The sequence below is a fragment of the Nanorana parkeri genome, unplaced genomic scaffold (genome assembly GCF_000935625.1).
Source record: "Nanorana parkeri isolate BGI_ZX_2015 unplaced genomic scaffold, ASM93562v1 scaffold7, whole genome shotgun sequence".
Taxonomy (NCBI): Eukaryota; Metazoa; Chordata; class Amphibia; order Anura; family Dicroglossidae; genus Nanorana; species Nanorana parkeri.
The window spans coordinates 942642-962927 of NW_017306275.1; the positions used below are offsets into that span (position 1 = coordinate 942642).

Here is a 20286-nt window from a genome sequence, read left to right on the forward strand (position 1 = left end):
TCAAGCAGATATAACAAAATACTTTGAATTGCGTATTTAGCAGACCAAAAGGAAGAAGCAAAAGAGAGAAAAATTCAATGATAGGAGTTACATATACTTTAACAAGCAGCAAGTTGCGCACAATCAGCTTTTATGATTAAAAGCTATTATAATTATACAATTCCTATGAATAAAATAATGGTGTGTTTATACATAAAATGCATCTGTCATGGCTCTTAACTACTGTATAGCCACTGTATTTCTTAAGTAACACTTGGCACTACTGCTGCCCCTGGGGAGCTTTGGTTTTCTGTGTTGGCAATTTCAAATAAATAATATTTACCTAGAAACATTTAATCCAGTTTTCACAAATCTGACGTAAATGGGCAAGGCTTTAAACATGGCCAAAGGGGTAAAGTATGATGTATTATGACATAGCCCAAATAAAGGAGAAGAGGGAAAAAACAGATAGAGCAAAATAAAATTTAGCCCATTGATCATTGTTTTCATACCCCTCTTCATACATTATATATTGCTCTAGAAAGCAACAAAATGGGATGAATGTGATAAAATTGTCATTTAATCCATCTGGGAAATATATACTGTTTTGCAATATTACGGAGATGCCTACGAGGACTTGCGTTGCTGCCACAGATTAGTTTTCTTCATTCTCTTCCTATAGCCTAGACAATTAACCTTTATGCTACCAGGAAAGCAGGCTGCACTGTAGTGAACATGGGGTTATTTTGCAATTTTCTTTTCCATCTCTGCAAAGCTATTTGAAGCTAAGGACAATCTGTTCAGCTTAAAACAATAGCACTGAGGTAGTGCACAGAGACTCGCCCACTCCATGGATTTCTTATTGCGACATGTCCACTTCTATTTACACAGATTCCTAAGTGTTCCGCTGGTAATAAAAAGCAATTTTAATGTATTAAAAAACTCCTGCAAAGCTAATAGACCTGGGTCACTTTTCAGTCTCAAAGGGAATAAAATACTCCATGTGTTGGAATTTCAGAACTTCGTTCCCCCAGCTTGTCCAGCCTGGCTGCAGATTACGGGCAAATAGCTCCAAGCGCGCCGCATCTGGTTTAACATATTTTTTCAAAACCTCTGAAACAAAGAAAAGAAGAAGGAAGTGATGAAGAAGAACAAAAATCAATCTTTCTCCAGCTATCAGGAGATGAAAAACTGGAGTATTTCAATAAAAAGAAGGCAGCAAATTAATTTCAAGGATTTCATCAACAGCCCGGGCTATTTATAGGTAGGAAATCATTTGAAATATGCGCCCTTGAGATTGTGAACAATACAGTCAGAGGCTTCAATAGGTCTGATTTATTGGTTTTCATTTAAAGACATGGAATGAGGATTTTACCGCCTACACAGGTGACTTTTCAATTTTTCAATAGAGTCATCTCAGTACTCCTGAGCAAGCGGTGTCAATGTATTAAATGCTTTCTAAATGATAGGAACAAAACATGGCTGAAAAGCACAGGACAATTAGTACACAGCGATCAGGTTAAATTCTAAGGACAAGGACTGTGATAAAAACACCTTATCACCGGCTGGGGATGCTGCATTACGCTGTGCTGCAATAAATGCAGAGTCCAATTCCAAGACTTCTCTACAGACGTCTTAGAGGATCTAAGGTGAATGCACACTGCTAGATTTAAATAGAGATAATATTTCATCTGAGTGCACTATCACTGAGCCCTCTCTGTTCGAGCAGCTGTATCACTATTTCAACATGATAGCTGACCTTTCTAGTGAAAAGAGAGACATCGGTTCACTCATTCTTAAATAAAGGTAAAAATCTATATATGAATGCAATACGCCATGCTGAAAAAAAATCTTCAAATTCTTCATCAAAATATATATGGGTATATTGCTAAAGGGCCGAATGAGACATTTACCAAACCTGCAGGTGCATCTTCCTAGTGCATATGAATTAAATATTAGATGGGATGAATCCTTCTTGTATATGGACAGTGAAAGGAGCAGTAGTAATGTGATGAGATTATCTCTCTGTCTGCTATCTCCTTCTGTCAGCACATGAACTGATTGGCTCCATGTACTGCTGCTTCCTCTCACACTCCAGCCCTGCTGTATATGAACATGATGCCAATACCAGGTCAAATGTAGCTACTTATATTACTTCTATTTTAAATTAGACGTAATGATGTGTTAACAATTACACATAATTGATCTTTTTCAGCATTAGGTAGATACAAATGATTTTTTTCTTATGTGATAAAATCAGCATTACTATTTTACTGTTAAATCTTTGTAGCACACAACTACTATAAATGGAATAGGAAAAGCAAAATACATAGTAAAGCTCAAACGATGTTGAAGAAATATATAAAGTATAAAATTACAAGGAGCTGTCCAATGCTTGTTAGTAGAATTTATAAAGAATAAAATGTACCAACTGGTTAATCAGGTGAGGATCTCGGCTCATTACACGTCAGACAAAAACTACATGGTTAATAGTTCATGTTCTCAGGTTTGAAAATTACCAAAATGCTAAATGATAGCTTAAGGATCTTCTTAAATATATAATGATGTATGTATTTTTTTTTACTCCTACTAGGACTCAGTGTTCATATCACAAGAAATTCAAACCATTAATTACCCTTTCTTTCTCTCTAATGATGTAAAGGTGAGTTTAATGAATTCAGTACAGAGATCAGGGTCATCATGCCCTTTGTTAATATGAGGTTGGACTTTGTACAAGGCTACACTTTGCAAACCAGACGAGGATTTGCTAAGCGGAGTCATCTATTGCATCTCTACACAATTGTTTGAAAGGTTTGTCGTCATGGTTACAAAGTTTCTAAACTACAATGCACAGAGCTGCTGCCAAATTGTGAGATGCATTTGAACATCAACTCTAATGTGGCCTTCTTACATACAAGAACACATTTAAAAAAAAAACCCCCCCCCCCCCCACTAAAATGAATAATAGAAAGTGCACGTACTATGCTTACTACATTCCAAAGGATGAACCTTGTGTTTCATGGTTAATAGAATAAAGACCTATAGATAAACACTACTGTCAGTTTCATCCTATGCTCAATGCTAAAACACAATTATTACTGACGCAATGTGTTTTTTTCTTTCATGCATTTTATGTATGCACAAAACTTAACACCTTCACAGTAGATAGATAGATAAATTGCTATGCCCCCGTGTTATGAGGAAATCAAATCAAATTTTGGTTGTTCTAAATGGTGGAAAAGGGCCCTTTATGTTTTTAAGCAGGGCCAGAAGTGGATCTGAAAATGTCATACTATTGGTGTTTACACAAGATGATTACAAAATGGTATCCTGCACACCATAAATAATAAGCAATAAAGGGTCCACCTCGAGAAGGGGGCTGATTACCCCAAAACGTTGGCTCTCATTTCTTCTGGATTTTCTTCTGCCTAATGTGCTTTTGCAATGGCACACTGACATGCTTTAATGGTTGTATCTGTTTTAACTATTTACCTTTGTATGTGTTAGCTGGTCTCCGTGTCTAAATCTTTGCATTTTTATATCGCTGTCACCTTTTCTACAATATAATCTATTTATGCAAAGTATCTGGGTGTGCTGATTCATTCTATTTATATTGTTTCTGTTTACTTACACCATTAACAAATCTCAATTTTTCTATTCTCATCCAATGGAAAGTATGCAAAATTTGTGCTGCAATATAATAAATCAATTGGATAATACTCTGCGTCATGAATAAATTAAAATGTGAAAACAACTGTAAAAGCTGCTGTGCTATAAGTGTAATACCCAACTCAATGTGCACGGACATCTGGCATCACCAATATACACTATATTGCCAAAAGAATTTGGACGCCTGCCTTTACACGCACATGAACTTTAATGGCATCCCAGTCTTAGTCCGTAGGGTTCAATATTTAGTTGGCCCACCCTATAACAGCCTAAACACTTCTGGGAAGGCTATCCACAAGGTTTAGGAGTGTGTCTATGGGAATGTTTGACCATCCTTCCAGAAAAGCATTTGTGAGGTCAGGTACTGATGTTGGACGAGAAGGCCTGGCTCGCAGTCTCCGCTCTAATTCATCCCAAAGGTGTTCTATCGGGTTGAGATCAGGAATTTGTGCAGGCCAGTCAAGTTCCTCCACCCCAAACTCGCTCATCCATGTCTTTATGGACCTTGCTTTGCGCACTGTCATGTCATGTTGGAACAGGAAGGGCCCATCCGAAAACTGTTCCCACAAAGTTGGGAGCATGAAATTGTCCAAAATGTCTTGGTATGCTGATGCCTTAAGAGTTCCCTTCACTGGAACTAAGGGGCCAAGCCTAACCCCTGGAAAACAACCCCACACCATAATCCTCCCTCCATCAAACTTTACACTTGGCACAATGCAGTCAGACAAGTTCTCCTGGCAACCGCCAAACCCAGACACGTCCATTGTATTTCTCGACAGAGAAGCGTGATTCGTCACTCCAGAGAACACGTCTCCACTTCTCTAGAGTCCAGTGGCGGTGTGCTTTACAACACTCCATCCGATGCTTTGCATTGCAGTTGGTGATGTAAGGCTTGTAAGGCTTGGATGCAGCTGCTCGGCCATGGAAACCCATTCCATGAAGCTCTCCACGCACTGTTGTTGTGCCAATCTGAAGGTGACATGAAGTTTGGAGGTCTGTAGCTATTGATCTGCAGACAGTTGGCAACTTCTGCGCACTTCAGCATGTGCTGACCCCACTCTGTCATTTTATGTGGCCTACCACTTCGTTGCTGTTTTTCCCAGTTGCTTCCACTTTGTTATAATACCACTAACAGTTGACCGTGGAATATTTAGTAGCACGGAATTTTCATGGATGGACTTATTGCACAGATGGCAACCTATCACAGTACCACGCTTGAATTCACTGAGCTCCTGAGAGTGACCCATTCCTTCCCAAATGTTTGTAGAAGCAGTTTGCATGCCTATGTGCTTGATTTTATACACCTGTGACCATGGAGGTGATTGGAACACCTGAATCCAATGATTTGGAGGGGTTCTAATACTTTTGGCAATATACTGTATGTGGATTATGGTTTAATTCCACCTACTAATACTGGTAGGTTCATTGGGTTCAAACAAACCAGCCCTATAGTGGGTGAGTGTTTCTATGTGGGTGACTGTGGTAGGGCTGTTAGATAGTAAGCTCCTGCTAGACAAGGACTGTAAAGGCAGATGTAAAATTAGGACCTCAGTTGTATGTAGCAGTATGATGTGTATAACCTTCTACATGTAATGAAGAACATATGCAAAATAAACATACACCATGATTTATATTTAATGTTAAATAATACATCAGGCAAGGACTGGAAAGCAAAACCAAACTCAATTAATACTCTAGATACTATGAAAAGTTTTCACCTCCTTCGAAGTGTTCAAGTTTTATTATTATTATGGAACATTGAATAACTGGATTTCATTTTTTTTTTGGGCGGGTTTACACCAAAAGTAAAAACAGATATATAGTCTAAATTGATTTTTAAAAAACTCCACACAAAATATCTGCAGATCTGGACAGATATTCCTCTTTTCCTGGGTTTCTGCATAATGGCTCCTAAAACATAATCTAAAGGTGCCCATACACTGTGCGATTATCGTACGAGAATCGCGGGAAATCCCGCAATCGTACGAGAATCGCAAAGTGTATGGAAGGCGTGCGACCGGTTCTATTGTATGGTCGCACGTCTTCCTTCGAACAAGCAGGCTGGAAAACCCGCCGGGAATGGTACGATTCTCGGCGGGTTAGTGGCCTGCTTGTACGACAACTGCTGAACGGGCCGGTGTGCGCAGGTGCACACTACCCGTTCAGCATTGCATTCATCGGAAGCCTGCCCCTCAAGGGGGCGGGCTTGCGATGATCACAAGTAAGATCTGCCTGTCAAAGATGGGCAAATCGTACGCTTTTTTTAATTACTTAACAACCCTCGCAAGACAAAAGTCTTGCGAGGGTTGTAAAGTGTATGGCCACCTAAATTAGGTCATAAAAATAAAAAGGTCCAAATATATGATAATTAAGATTAACAAAAGACTTAGGGGTCTATTTACAGTGCCCTTCGCTATGTGAAAATTATTATTAGCATTTATATAGCGCTGACAATTTACGCAGTGCTCTACACAGTGCACATTCACATCAGTCCCTGCCCTCTAAAGTCCCTCTATCTCACATGCATATATACGAGGGCCAATTTAGACAGGAGCCAATTAACCTACGAGCATGTCTTTGGAGTGTGGGAGGAAATCGGAGTACCCAGAGGAAACCCATGCAAGTACAGAGAGAACATGCAAACTCTTTTGTAGATGGTGATCTGGCCGGCATTCAAACCAGGGACCCTCAGTGCTACAAGGGGCAAAAGCGCTAACCACTACACCACTGTGAATATCTGTGAATGTTCATTTTCCTATTCTCCTCAGCTCCATCTAGGGGCCATAATGTATTATTAAAATACTACATTTGAACCTGAAAAAATATATTATTCGGCTAAAAATGAATGTTTACACATATTCACAGGGCAAAGGGCCCTGCAAATTGCTTATAAATAGGCCTCTTTGTGTAGCAGTGCAGTGAAGGCCCATTCCTATACACAAAACTAGTTTAGTTCATGTATATTTAGGAGCATCTTGTGTAAACAGCCTAGTTCACATCACACTACAGCATTTGAATAGGACTGGCTCAGATGTCCAAAATATGGAACAACTTCTGCTTAAGCCATTCTGCTGTTGATTTACTCCAGCGCCTTGCTTTTATTTTATCATTTTGAGCAACACAACCTATTGAGTTTCCAAACACAGACAGAATCTCTGGCATGCTGTCGCACAGTTTTGAGACAAAGCTTGAAATTTATTGATCCCCCAATGACTGCAAACCATCCAGGAGTTAAGAAGCTCCATGCCAGCAATATGGTGCTGGAATGCAGAGCCGTGTTTTCCTTCAAACATAGCATTGTCATCATCTACCATGTTATACATTTGTTTCCTCTATCCACTGAAAATTGTTCCTGCAGTGCAGAGGATTACCCAGATAGTGTTTGTCAAACTTGAGATGTGCAGGTTATCTTTTGTAGAGAAGTGAAATCCTCTATCATGCATAATAATGTCATGAATTGTTAAGAGATTCTTGCAGGACCTTAGTTGTCAATCTATATTTTTTGTCTCTGGTCTGTGTGTTTGGTAGCTTTGTAGTTTCTTTTGGATTATGCTGCCAACCGAGACTGGGACCTCCACTGCTGCACTGGGGACCTCTCTGCTGGACTTCAGCTCCACCACATTGATACCGAACCGCACGTACTACTCCTGTTGGAGTGCTTACTCATTCAAGAGATTGTGTCTGGTTCATGCATAGACTGTGTACTAAGATTGCATCCAGATTCCGGCTACCATACCAGCACCACCCACCATTATAATTATACCTACGCTGTACCTACTGTCTGCATACAGGCTATGACGCAATAGTACTGTCCTTGCTAGATACATTTGCTTTTGGCTATGATGGTAGAATCTCAAACTCGCCGTTAAGATTGTGAGTGACGCCGGAGATTCGTATCTGATTGGTCTTTACAGTGAACTCCCTCAGCAGTTGACATCCAACCCTCGAAACCCCCGATAGGCGTGACAGATATTGCCATGGGTGCAACAATTTGGTTGCTGATGGACAGCTAAAAAAATCAAAGACAATCTTTGCAAGATATCTTCATAAATGTTGGACACTGTGTTGACCATGTTTATGTAGGAGAGGTAATGCAAAGCTTGGCTTGAAAAAGGTACCAAAATATCACTTCTGGTGTAATAAAAGTCAAGTGCTTTCACTTCTCACATTCCTACACACTTACATTCTATTGGTACACAACTAATAATCAGTCGGTCCGTTACCGTTTTTTAATATGAATATCATATTATTCATGTGTTGAATATCAATTATATAAATATAAGATGGTAACTATCTGTAGGTTTTTGTCTTAATGCTTTGTTATGCTATACTGTGACTGGTAAACAAAACTCAAACTGTAGCTAATTAGCGCAGAAAGATCAAAAGTTGATACTAAAAAGCTCTTTGTATTTAACAAATAGTAATAACATGTAGCCACATAGGTGAAGAGAAACGCTAACAAGTCCAGCCAGGCTGCTCAGGAACTGAGGGAAGTATTAATATTATTGAAAGACGTAAGAGAGAGAGTGCAGCAGCATAGTGTAGCAAATGTATTTATTGTGTATAACCAAAATTAAAATGAATGCACTCACAAGTGTAAACCTTTATTCGCATTACAAACAAGGTAAATGCGGATTAGATGTGTCTAAAGATCTCCACTTGTGGGCGTACTGATTTTAATTTTGGTTTCACACAATAAAGAAATATGCTACACTATGCTGGTGCGCTCTCTATGCAGTGATTGGTGCTTTCTTGCTGGAGATTTCAATTTCATGTACATCCTAATTGGGTGAACGTATGATTGCATAGGATGGGTTGTGTCCACTAGGGTCCCTTTGAGAGATGAACGGTTGGCAAGGTTCCCAGTTCTGTCCATTCCACCCAGGCCCCATCACCTCCCCCTTTCATGAGGTGTATGGTATATACAGCTTCATTAGGCCCCTTCAGCACTTTGTTGGTGGGGTGACTGACATGGTTACATGGTTACATAGTTACATAGTATTTGAGGTTGAATAAAGACATTAGTCCATCAAGTCCAACCTATTAGGATCTCATTCTAGGAGTACCCGTACCCCTGTATATTACGGTCCCTTAAGAAATCGTCCAAAAGTTTCTTGAACAATTCCACATTATTTGCTGAAATCACCGCCTGTGGCAGTGAGTTCCAGACCTTAACTGATCTTACTGTGAAGAACCCCCTTCGCCCCTTGTGCTGGAATTTTTTTTCCACCAATTTTAGGTGATGGCCTCTAGTTTTTGTAACGGAGTTAATTTTAAACAGTTTATCGCTAATGTTGCTACCACCATTAAGTGTGCAGTGGACACTTCTGCTTTCAGTACCTGCATGGTATGACTGGCTGGTTGTGGCACATGTGCAGGTGCCTTTCCATCCTGTGCACGTGCAGACTATGCAACCACGCAAGGTGATTTCACATGCCGTGATTAGCGGCAGATGTGTGGTGCCCATTATAGTGATATAAAAAGCAGGGAAAATGGGGGTGCCCATGAACACTGGTGGATGACTGTAGTGGGAGAGGAGGGTGTTTCTTTACCTTTCGCCTCAAGTTTTTTCATTACAATTGGTTTGAGATGAGTAACACAGGAAGACAACATAGATGTAATACAATGCATACTATGCTGCTTGGAAAGCATTTAAGTAGAATTAATAACGTGGTTTCTCTGGTGGTACAGGCAGCATTTAGAAAGGCAGATGTGGGTCTCCTTTTCCCCGCTTCCTCATGTTTGTGAACCCTTGATGGGGGTTTATGACACATTAGGTAAGTGGATATAATAGTTGATAATACTGAATGCGATTATAGGACATCACGTAGAGACTAATGGGATTAAATCTTGGTCAATATAGGAGAATAATTAGATAAACTCTTAGAGTATCAGGTGTGGTTGAGTAGGAGCCCAGACGCAGGGAGACTCACTAGTACTAAAGTAGACTGGTATAAATGAACAATCTAATACGCAGTGATGACCAGCACAGGTAAAGTCCAGAAACACCGTAGCCAAATCGCAATCCAAATTCGTAGTCAGTAATTGGAACAGGAGTTAGGGTGGGCAGCGAAGGATAAGGGACAGATAACGAAGCCAAAGGTCAATACACAGCAAAGGGGCAGGATAATATTGCCAGGCACTACAAACGACAAAGCTATGCAATAACCAAGCATGGACTGATTAGACTGAATTGAATGTCATTGATGTCATGGCTGGAGGCGGACCACTGTAGAGACTTGCTTTGAGAAATGCACGCTATCTCTTTAAGAGGTGGTTCAGTGTGCCCAGCACACCACAGAATCTAGGAAGTCTACACAGGTGACTAGGTAGTGAGCAGCAGCCACTGGAGCCAGAGAGCATAGGAGACACACTGATGGCTCTCTCTGGCTGACAAATCACGCAGCCAAGGATACAACCATGAGAGGATTGGGACTGCTGAGGTAAGTTCTTACATAGAGTGTGAGAACTACGTAAGAGCCCCAGCACATACTCATAAGCAAGGTCTGTTATTTAAACTTTATTTAAAATCACATTAGATACAGCAATGTTGTAAGGGTATGTTAAGGTTAATCTGCAGATTAAGTTATATGAGCATTTTTCTTGCTTCCTCTACTCAAGATTTCAGATGGGATAAATGATGAACTGTCCAACCAGTTAGCCACAGTTATTCCTGATATAGCTGTCCCTGTACAGTGCAGCAAAACATTTGCTGATTAAAGGTGGTAATTTTATTTTATTTTGCTATATGATCACAGAACTCCATGGAGTGACTTTAGGTGCTCGGTGCACCTCCCTAGTGCGCCCCTGTATTTGCCTTGGGGTTATATTAATAGGCACACTTCTGCTAACCATCCAGTTCTAAAAACGTATGTACGTACAGTATGTTATTCACTTAACAATATGTACATGTATGTAGGTTATAAAACAGTCCTAATTATACTCCTGAAGAAGTGGAATTTTCTTCCAAGAAATACTTAGAGAAAGATCTTCAGTCCACCAGCAAAGATACAATATCTAACTCTATATATGACTTTATATGCAATTCCTCACAAATAGTAAAAATAATGGTTGTATGCGTAGACAATAAGCTTGTGTTGGAGGGGGACAATATGATTGAAGGCTGTACTGAAATCCCATATGAAATTGGCCTTTTATCTGTTTCTTATAAGTGAATACATTGATAAAAAAATTAAATCTTTGTCATGGTGCCTAAAATGTCAGCTTGACACTTTTTCCAAATATATGGATGTGATACCTGAAAAATGAACCCACTACCTTATTGTTATTTATATAGAAAATATTGTATATTCACAATGCAGTTTACATGTCAAAGATAAGGTATGCAAAAAGATACTAATGAGATCTGTGTGCCCCTATTACAGCCTAAATTATATACAACAAACAAGAAGTTAAGAATTAAATCCAAATATATTCTGGATTGTCACAATGAATTACCATATTTTTTTCTATAGAAGTACGATATAGAAACACATGTAAACACTATGCTTCCACAGTGTATACCGTATTTTTCTCTCCATAAGACACACTTTTTTCCCCCAAAAGGGGGTCAAAAATTTGTCTGCCCGACACCCGGGACATGCAGTTTCGGGCGCCCGGCGAGTAGTTTTTTTGTATATTTATCCCTATATTTAGCCCCCCGCCGTGATTTTCAGGGTCCCCCGCTCCTTTGGGGGACCTGTGACCATGGCAAAGGAGCTCACCATAGAGCCCGTAGAGCAGACGAGGCTGTCCTGTGTGATCACTGAGAACGTGGCGCTGTAATTACGTGGCGCTGCGATTACAGCGCCACCTGTCTCAGCTGTCACTAACTACAGCTGTCACAGAAACCTACCCTCCCTGCGTCTTATGGTCAGGTGCGCCTTATGAAGCGGAAAATACGGTATTTTATTTTCTAGCGAATTGGTTGCTTCAGCTTGACAGATAGCATCTAATTTAACATGGCCCCTTATAACATATGTGAATCTTATAAAAAATACAGGTAGGAAAACATAATAGTTATAGGTAATACTACCAAAAGAGAGCTTTTACATGCAACCGTTCACATAGCAGATAAAGAATCCTGTTTTTACCACCTTTATCGGATCTGAATTAAAGTTATGAGGTCATTTAAAATTCACCTAGTTTAAGGAGCTCACAGCTGACTGTTTAAGGCTAGTAACTCAGCAATAGCAGTAGGATTTTAAAGCTAAGCTATTGCATCCTTTATGTACATTTTATATGTTATGCTCAGGACTATATTAGTTTAGCTTAAAAATAAATAATGTATATATTCATTTCCATTGCAAGAATTTTTTTAAGTTTTTGTGCAATAAAGTGTTATGCATAATAGAAAATGTGTTTACCTTTATGTTTAACAAACAATTACAATATATTGAAGAAGACAACAAAAGAGAATACAGGGAACAATACAATTATTGTTATAGCTTCCAGCAGAGTAGATCTACTGCAATTATCACAATGTATATTCAGTTATGTCTTGGGTAATTGTTATGACCAGTGAAAGCTAGGGAATGCCGACTGGAATAACGGGTGGCAGTTGGATCTATAAAAAAAGAATAACTGTTACCCAATAATTTGCACTCAGGTGGCAAAGACTATAGCAAGATAATTTTGGGCATGTCAAAACAGTGAAGTGTTAAGGAAAATTAATAAAAAGTAGAAGAATAACAAGGAGAAAGAGGGAAAGTGATGGGCAAGAGGAAGGGGGATGGAGTTCAACCTATTTTTGAATATATATGATAACATGCCAACTGGTGTGTAAGGCTTGCTAGAATATTAGAAGCACAGGATTAGTCGAGGTAAGCAATATTTCATCCTGTGGTACATACCTTTATGAACTTCATTCAGGACTAACCCATAACCCAGGAAACTTTTATTTTGAACTTAAAGAAACTAATTGTGGGTCTCTTTAAGGCCTTAATTACAATGTCTACGTACCACACTCTTCTAGGCCAGCTGTGAGCCACGAGGATCAATGGAATGGCCTCCAACTCGACTTGACTTCTGGTTCCTGTTTAATGGTTGATGCATGTCACAGTTATGGCATTTTCAGACTGGACCCTCGTTGGCTATCCTTGAAGGTGGCACGTGCAGAGCTGCAAGGAGAGGCAAATTGCTTTCAGCTCCAGAACACTGATTGAATGTCTAAATTTCCTCTCTGACCAGTTTCCACAGACACCTCCCTAGCCCAACAAGTTGGTATCCATTGTCAGTACCCCCCACTGCAGCGGAAGAAAGAATTTACCTGTCTCCAATGCTGGATTGGAAAGCCACCACGCCAGTGAGATCCTTGTCTTGACCGACAGGTGCATGGGGTCATCAAGAGAGTACCTTTTGTACCAGGCAGCTAGAATGCTCAATTGCAGTGGTCTGAAGTGGAGCTTAGTATATGGTATCACCTTGAAAGAGGCCACCAAAAGACCTTGAGCCCTAATGAAGAATCTCCCTGATGGCTGCTGGCCAGAAAAAGAGCAAATACCTTTGTGAATATCTGTGGGCCATAGAGAGGCCAAAAAGAAATGCCACAATTTGGAAGTGCAACTTTTCCAAAGCAAAACACAGGAAGCGTTGTTGTGGAGAGAATATTGGTACGTAAGGCAGGCATCCTTGATGCCCTCAGTGGCCAGACACATTGATTATAGCAGAAATCTGATCCATACAAACTGTCACGGATACAATAACATCTTTCTTGCTATTGCAGTGTGCAATAGCAAGGAATAGCAAGAGTGTGGTAGCCCTGATGGGGTGAAAGAAGCATTGGAATAAGGCCGCAAGCTAAACGTCTAACACACGTGTCTGGCATCACAAAGGGCTCCAAAAAGGTATTCATAGACTGGCTCCAAAGGGTTTATGAGGGTCCCACGCACTGATCTCAGTGGTCCCCTTGAACGGGATGCTCAACCTGCACAATATGTCGCCGAATGTGCCTAGATCCTAGTCTTCCCTCCATGTGTTCCAGCTGCCTTGTCTGAGCAAGATGTCCACCACAGTCATCACCCCCTGAGTATGCCTGGGATCATTTTGCTATTTCCTGGGTGCAACAATATAGCTGCCACCTGTGCAAGTGCTGGCCTAGAATGCCAAACAGTCCATATGTGTGCCCAACAGTCTGGGGGTTTGGATAACCATTTTCTTAAAATGGTACATTTTCTCAGTTCAAACATTTGTTGTTTTCTATTTTCCATTGTAAATCAAATATGGGTTTAGGAGATGTGCAAATCATTGTATTCTGTTTTTATGTAGATTATACACAGCGCCCCAACTTTTTTTGGAATTGGGGTTGTAAAACAACATAATTTTTAACAATCCAATATAAGCTTACATGAAAAATCTTCTTTCATGTTGTGAGCACTGCCTATCTGCTGGACAATTCTTCCAACAACTTCCTGGATTCCCTGCATGTGATTTACTTTCAGTTTCTAAGGACTGCATATCCCTTATTACATTGCTGCCTGCAAGCAGTGATTATGTCACATGTGGGGCATTTCCTACACTGACTGTGCCTTCTAAAACTCTTTCTCTTATCCCCCTCTGTAGTTCAGCAGACACGCTCTATGAACAGGTGATAAACTGATTTATTTGATAGGGCTTCTTTAGGTGGTCAGAGGAACTAATCACTGAGGCCTACTCAAAATATTTAGATAAAACATCAGTGGTAGAAAGTAAGAGGGATGTCCGGAATGAGAACAATAATACTAATGAAATTAGATTTATTACTACATTCAATAACAGTTTCAAAGCAATCCAGAAGGTGGTTAACAATCACTGGCACATCTTACAGAAAGGCCCCAGATTGGGCCCTAACTTATCCTCCAAACCTTCGATCAATTTTAGGAAAACAAAAAACGTGAAGAACTGTAGAACCAAGCCGCTCATTCCAAGCACCCGATATTCCTTCAAAAAACTTTCTTTTTGACAACAGGGTGGGCATTTTTCAATGTAAAAAACCCAGGTGCCTTACCTGTCAGTTCATACAGCATGGACAGACCAGTTTCACTGACCACCTAAAGACGCCCTATGAAATAAATCAGTTCATCACGTGTTCCCACAATCATGTGGTCTATGGGCTCACCTGTCCCTGTGAGCTGATGTATGTGGGTCGGACCATACGCCCATTACGGGCCAGAATTGGGGACCACAGACGTCTTATCGAGAAAGGCGACCTTGAACACAGTGTCCCAAGGCACTTCACTGTCAAACACCAAAAAAGAATCCAGGATCTTAGGGTGTTTGCACTTGAACACATTTCCACACACTTATCGACATCCGAAAGGTTTCATCGATTGTGCAGTAGAGAAACGTTCTGGATCTACAAACTGAACACCCTGACACCTGCGGGGCTAAATTAAGAAATTGAAATTCACACCATTATTTAGGCCGGTGCTTGAATATGCAATCACTTGTTGATTCATTATACACAAAAAGTCCATCACCCTCCCCCCTTTTTGCTTCAGGTCTCAATATACCTCCGGTTTTAACAACACATATGAAGCGTTGCACATATACATGCGTGCGGGTGTGTACTTGATTGTGCGTGCAGGTTGGGCATGCATGTGTGCACGCGTTTGGGTTTTTCATCCGGCAGTGCAGGTTTGGGTGCCCATGAACGTATGCATAAAGGCGGGTGCACTCCTGTGCTTTTCCTCGTGGGGGTGGAAGAGCACATACACATGCATAAGCATAGACAGTTGTTGCTATTTCCACCTTCATTTATAGGTGGATACAACATCTTTTTAGATTTTTATTCACTTGGATCTCTCTTTATCTATAGAGAATTCCCAATTTTAATTGTATTTGTATTATTGTGGTGTATTTTATCACATATTGACATTAAAGTATTTTTAAAATAAAGTACTTTTTTAAATAACACATAATATGTCCATACTGTCTGGGCAAAGAATCCCATGGGAGCTCCTCATTACTCCGATGAACACGATATGACAATACCATAATAATTATAAAGGCTATATTATGCCTACATGTATGACCATTCCAATTGTCTCGATCCTGCAGTGTCCCACAAAAGGTTTCTGAATCATGCCCGAAAAAATGCCGACAGTTCGTCCACTGGGAGAACTCAGGATGTAAGACCATCCCCCTCTTGGAGCTGTAGCCTAGCACCGGGCTAATCTATTGTTTACTCCTCCCCCCCGTCACTTTTAAAAAAAATAGCCGGACTTCCCGCGGTCTTTACCACCCTGAGGCTTGAAAAAGAGGGAACCCCTTGAAACGCGTAGCCGACTGCCGACACTGCCCGCTGTCACTCTCTCCTCCAGACTTGGAGTACTGACACACAGCACTCAGTGCACCCCTGACAGTTCCCCTGAGACACAAGGTGAGCTGTGTTTCCCAGCCGTTGGTCATCCACTCCTTCCCTCCACAGCTGCCGCGGCTCGACGTGGGCCGGCAATCCTTTACCGCATCTACGGTTCAGGAGCCATCAGTCCTTCACCTTTCATCTTTGAAACCGAAAGACCCCTGATGCCAATCCACTGTGGACCTTCAGACATACCTGCTGACACTCCAACTGCAAAGTAAGTCACCACTTATATGAGTGTATATTGTTAACCAAGTTAATTTAGCACGCACCCAGGTAGTTGCGCTCCTCAGCCCTTTGCTTTATATTGAAAACCATTACAATGTCTATTTAGGAGGTAAAATTATTGTTACAGTGTTTCCACTGCACTTCAACTTTGAGGTTGCTTCTTGTAAGTTAGTGCTTGGCTAAAAATTATGGCTCATAAATTTTAACTTACAAAGTTATTTGTCAAACCCGGGATTTGCCTACAGTGCAAAACATGCCTGACGGAACATTCAATCTGTGCTTGTCCTCCACAGCCATCTTGCAAAGGATAAAAAAAAGCAATATGTTAAGTCTCCATCTGTAAATACTAATGGTGGGATCTTCTAGAACACACAAGTGTGATGTATTTGCGAAGAAAAAAAATAATTAAATAGTTATTAGGAAAAAATACTTAGTCAAATTTAAAAAAAAGGCTACCACACCTAAGTGACCACAGAATATCGGTAAAACTGGCACTGCTTGGCTCCCATCTCTTACACATCATTACTGGATGTATCCATTACAAACAACCTCACTCCTGTAATACAGGCTCAGTGCACCATAAAATACTGAATTAAGTAGCTGTTCCCAGCTGGAGATTTAAGTTTAAGCTATAAGAATAATACACTAATTTTAACAGTCACCAATCCGTAACATAAGCACTAAGCCCTTTGTAAAGAGAACCCTTCCTGAGAGAAGAACTTAGCAAAGTAAATTTTCACTTTGCAAGGCAATTTTTACCTAATGAACCAGGAGAAGCTATGATGACAATTCTCCAAATGTGTGCATGATTGAGTATTCTTTGCAAAGTGAACTCTTACCACACTTGCTGAGGTAAGTGAATTTCCCTTGCAAAGTAAAATTCACTTTACAAAATAAACTAACAAATAAAGCTATACTTTTATGTTAAATCAACCCCAATATGTTCAACAAATCAAGTTTCAGTCATTAAAATATTATTTGCAGATTATGAACTGCTCACGCAAAACTTTGACCAATTCAGTCAGCATGCACAATTAAAAATGTATGCAATGTAATAATGATTAGCAGTCAGTGTCTAGGGATTATCTGACAAACATCATCATAAGTGCTATCATTAATTCATGTTCGATTACAAGAACAGCACACAAACGACTTTCTCCAAAATGCTTAACTATCAGAAGCATTTATTTTAAGGTGCGCCACTGGGTTACTCCATCTAAAAAGAAATACTTGAGGGGCGGGGGGGACATTTATTAATGGCTTTGCAACTTTTTCAAACTAGAATAATGCTACACTAAAAAAAAAGTAATTGCTAGGTTGAATGTATTGTATGGGTTTTCTTCAGCAATAAAGGATTACAGGTAATTAGAAGCAGGGCAGTTAAAGCAGAACTTTTAACCCACATTAAAAATGTGCTGCAGCACTTAATTGCAAGTACATCTGCACTTACAGTTTTCCATAGTACCCCTGCAAAGTCTCACAAATAATGTTCTACTTAAGACCACCTTATGCAGTTTCCTGTGATGGGGGATAACACTCTGTAATTCAGAGCAGTATTTCTACATTCCTGTATGCTTGATTTGCTGATTTCTTAAGACTGCATATTCCATCAAGCATTGCGTCCAGCAAGCAATGATGATGTTAAATTGTGGGAACTTTAGACATTGTGTTGTATTCCAGACAGCAGGCTTAGTTTGAGTTGAGACACAATAATGCATATTCACAGAGCTGAGGGAAATTGTGTCATTGCATTTAGGAAGTACTTCCTATGGGCATCCTCAATAACTTCTAGTTCATTATGGCTATTAAAAGTGGGATAGCAATTATGGAAATTCAGTATAGTAATACATAATTTATTTTTAGTTTTTGACCATAGATATCCTTTAACCCTTTTGTATGAGATACGTCAGTGTCAGCTGGCCCCTATTAACAGGCTATAGGGACTCTCTTTACATGTGTAAGCGGACTGTTGGCTTTACAAAGGAAGCAATTCTGGCGGCTGAGCTGCCACTAGATTGCTTCCAGGGGCCGGTGCAGAGAGTGCCCCCCTGGCCGACAACCCCACCTTGCACCAGAGTCTTGTTTGCCATAGTCGGAGGAATAATTCTAGGGCCAATATTCATTGATATACCTAAACTGATGACCTCTATGGGCTTTTAAATCATCACCTATGGACAATTTGGGGTACCGTATTTTGTCGCCGTTTCATGGACGCACACACTTTTTAACATGCGCATGTTTAGTATCTTTTTACTTGTCGCAACCTCATCTTTATATTTGACCAAAAAAAAGGGTATTATTTTGTGTTTTTGGGCACTAAAATTTCCTTAGTGGAGTTTTACCCCCTTTCACTAAAAATCACATCAGCGTGCAGCTCTGCATGCTGGTTTAAAATCATCTTACATTCATTATTGAAACAAACATGGTTTTCATTTATTTACAAATAGAGTTTATTCACTTCCTGGTCCAGTTTTGGCACACATTATGTATGTGCCCATGTGTTGCATCTTGGGAAGGTTTCATCAGCAGAGCATTCCTGGGAAATCTCATCTGTAATCTCAGGAGATCTCAGGGAAAGGCATTTTCCTCCCCTGAGATGATGTGCATGGTTACATATCCTAGTTATATGTGCCAGAGTTCCAGGAAGTAAAGTAAGATATAATAACCTGCCCTTAGTTAACATGACCGCTGTATGGCGACTGCGGAGGAAAAGAGAAATAAGGTACGCAAACAATACAAAGTCTGCAATTATCTACAAGTATGTGATTGTCATTACTAAACTTTTCTAAAGGAGTGTTTGTTATTTTAAAGATCTTTAAGTGCATTTCTTATGAAATGTTTGAGTGTGATAAGAGTTAATATTGTGCGACGTAAAATATTTGCAACTTCTTTTTAATATTGCCTCCATGGAAAGAACAGGAAAACCTGTGCAACGTACCGTATATACTTGAGTATAAGCCGTCCCGAATATAAGCCGAGGTACCTAATTTTACCAAAAAAAACTGGGAAAAAGTATTGACCCGAATATAAGCCGAGGGTGGGAAATGAGGCAGCTACTGGTAGATAGATACCAATAAAATTACATTAATATTTATTTAAAAGAAAAATAACCTAGCTCTGTAAGTGGAAAAGGGGGTACAGGGCTACATATCATGTACTACGGATCATTTAACCCATTCATATTAGCAGAGGATAATTGTAAATCTATTGTTCAGTGCACTCTATATGTAGTATATAGTACATGTACATATAATGGTTGCATGTCCCTGCAGCCAAGGGAAGGTGAACAAAAGGGCACAAAGCAATCTTCATGACACGAGTAGGGAGTTTTTATCACTAGAGTAAAAATGCACATATATACTTATAGTAAAAGATAAAGACATTACTTTTAAAACCCACTCAATTAGTACCAAAAGGAACAGCACAAAAAATACAAAACTCATACTTGTATGTTTAGAAAATGAATGCTATTGACTTTATATTTGCCACATGAAGTATTAGATGATTGGAGTCAAAATTATTGATGGCTATAAATTTATACAATCATGTCCAGTATATGAAGATTGTTATAAAATCTGTACCAATATAGATATTTTAAAACACAAAAGAGTTATATATATATTTGTTGTTCACTGACAGCATCATACAGTTCCATGACATTTGACCCTCAGTGCAATCACATTAGCACTCATATAGTTGTAGTCTACTAGAATGGGCAAACTACAATCTCTTCTTCCTACCTTGGGAAAATTAGAGGATCCATCATTGTTGCTATAAGTGTACAGCATATCAGTGAGTGCAGTCAGCATCTAAAGAAGGGTGATGATGTTATGCTTCTTGGACAATGGCATGTGAATAAAGGGCTAACTCTGTAGAAACCAGGGACTTTAAAAAAAAAAGAATTATTGTAGCATGTACATCTAAAACAATGATGGCAATATTTAGTAACGGATTGTAGAACTGGAACGTCTAGGAAATATTACCCTCTAGCTGCCAAGCCGTCTAGAACGCTTTTAACGCTTTTAACCTAGCTGGCCACACCATTTTTTGCAATCTTTCCCATAATTCCT

General features: G+C 39.7%; 1 protein-coding gene across 1 annotated transcript in view; it reads right to left on the bottom strand.

The window, feature by feature from the left end:
* Positions 1-270: 270 nt before the first annotated feature.
* Positions 271-20286, bottom strand: part of METTL4 (methyltransferase like 4) — a 93168-nt gene continuing 73152 nt past the window's right edge. The window contains exon 8 of the mRNA XM_018553521.1: positions 271-1092. Within this exon, the coding sequence (XP_018409023.1) occupies positions 947-1092 (146 nt within the window). The 3' untranslated portion in view covers positions 271-946. The remainder of the gene's footprint in view (positions 1093-20286) is intronic.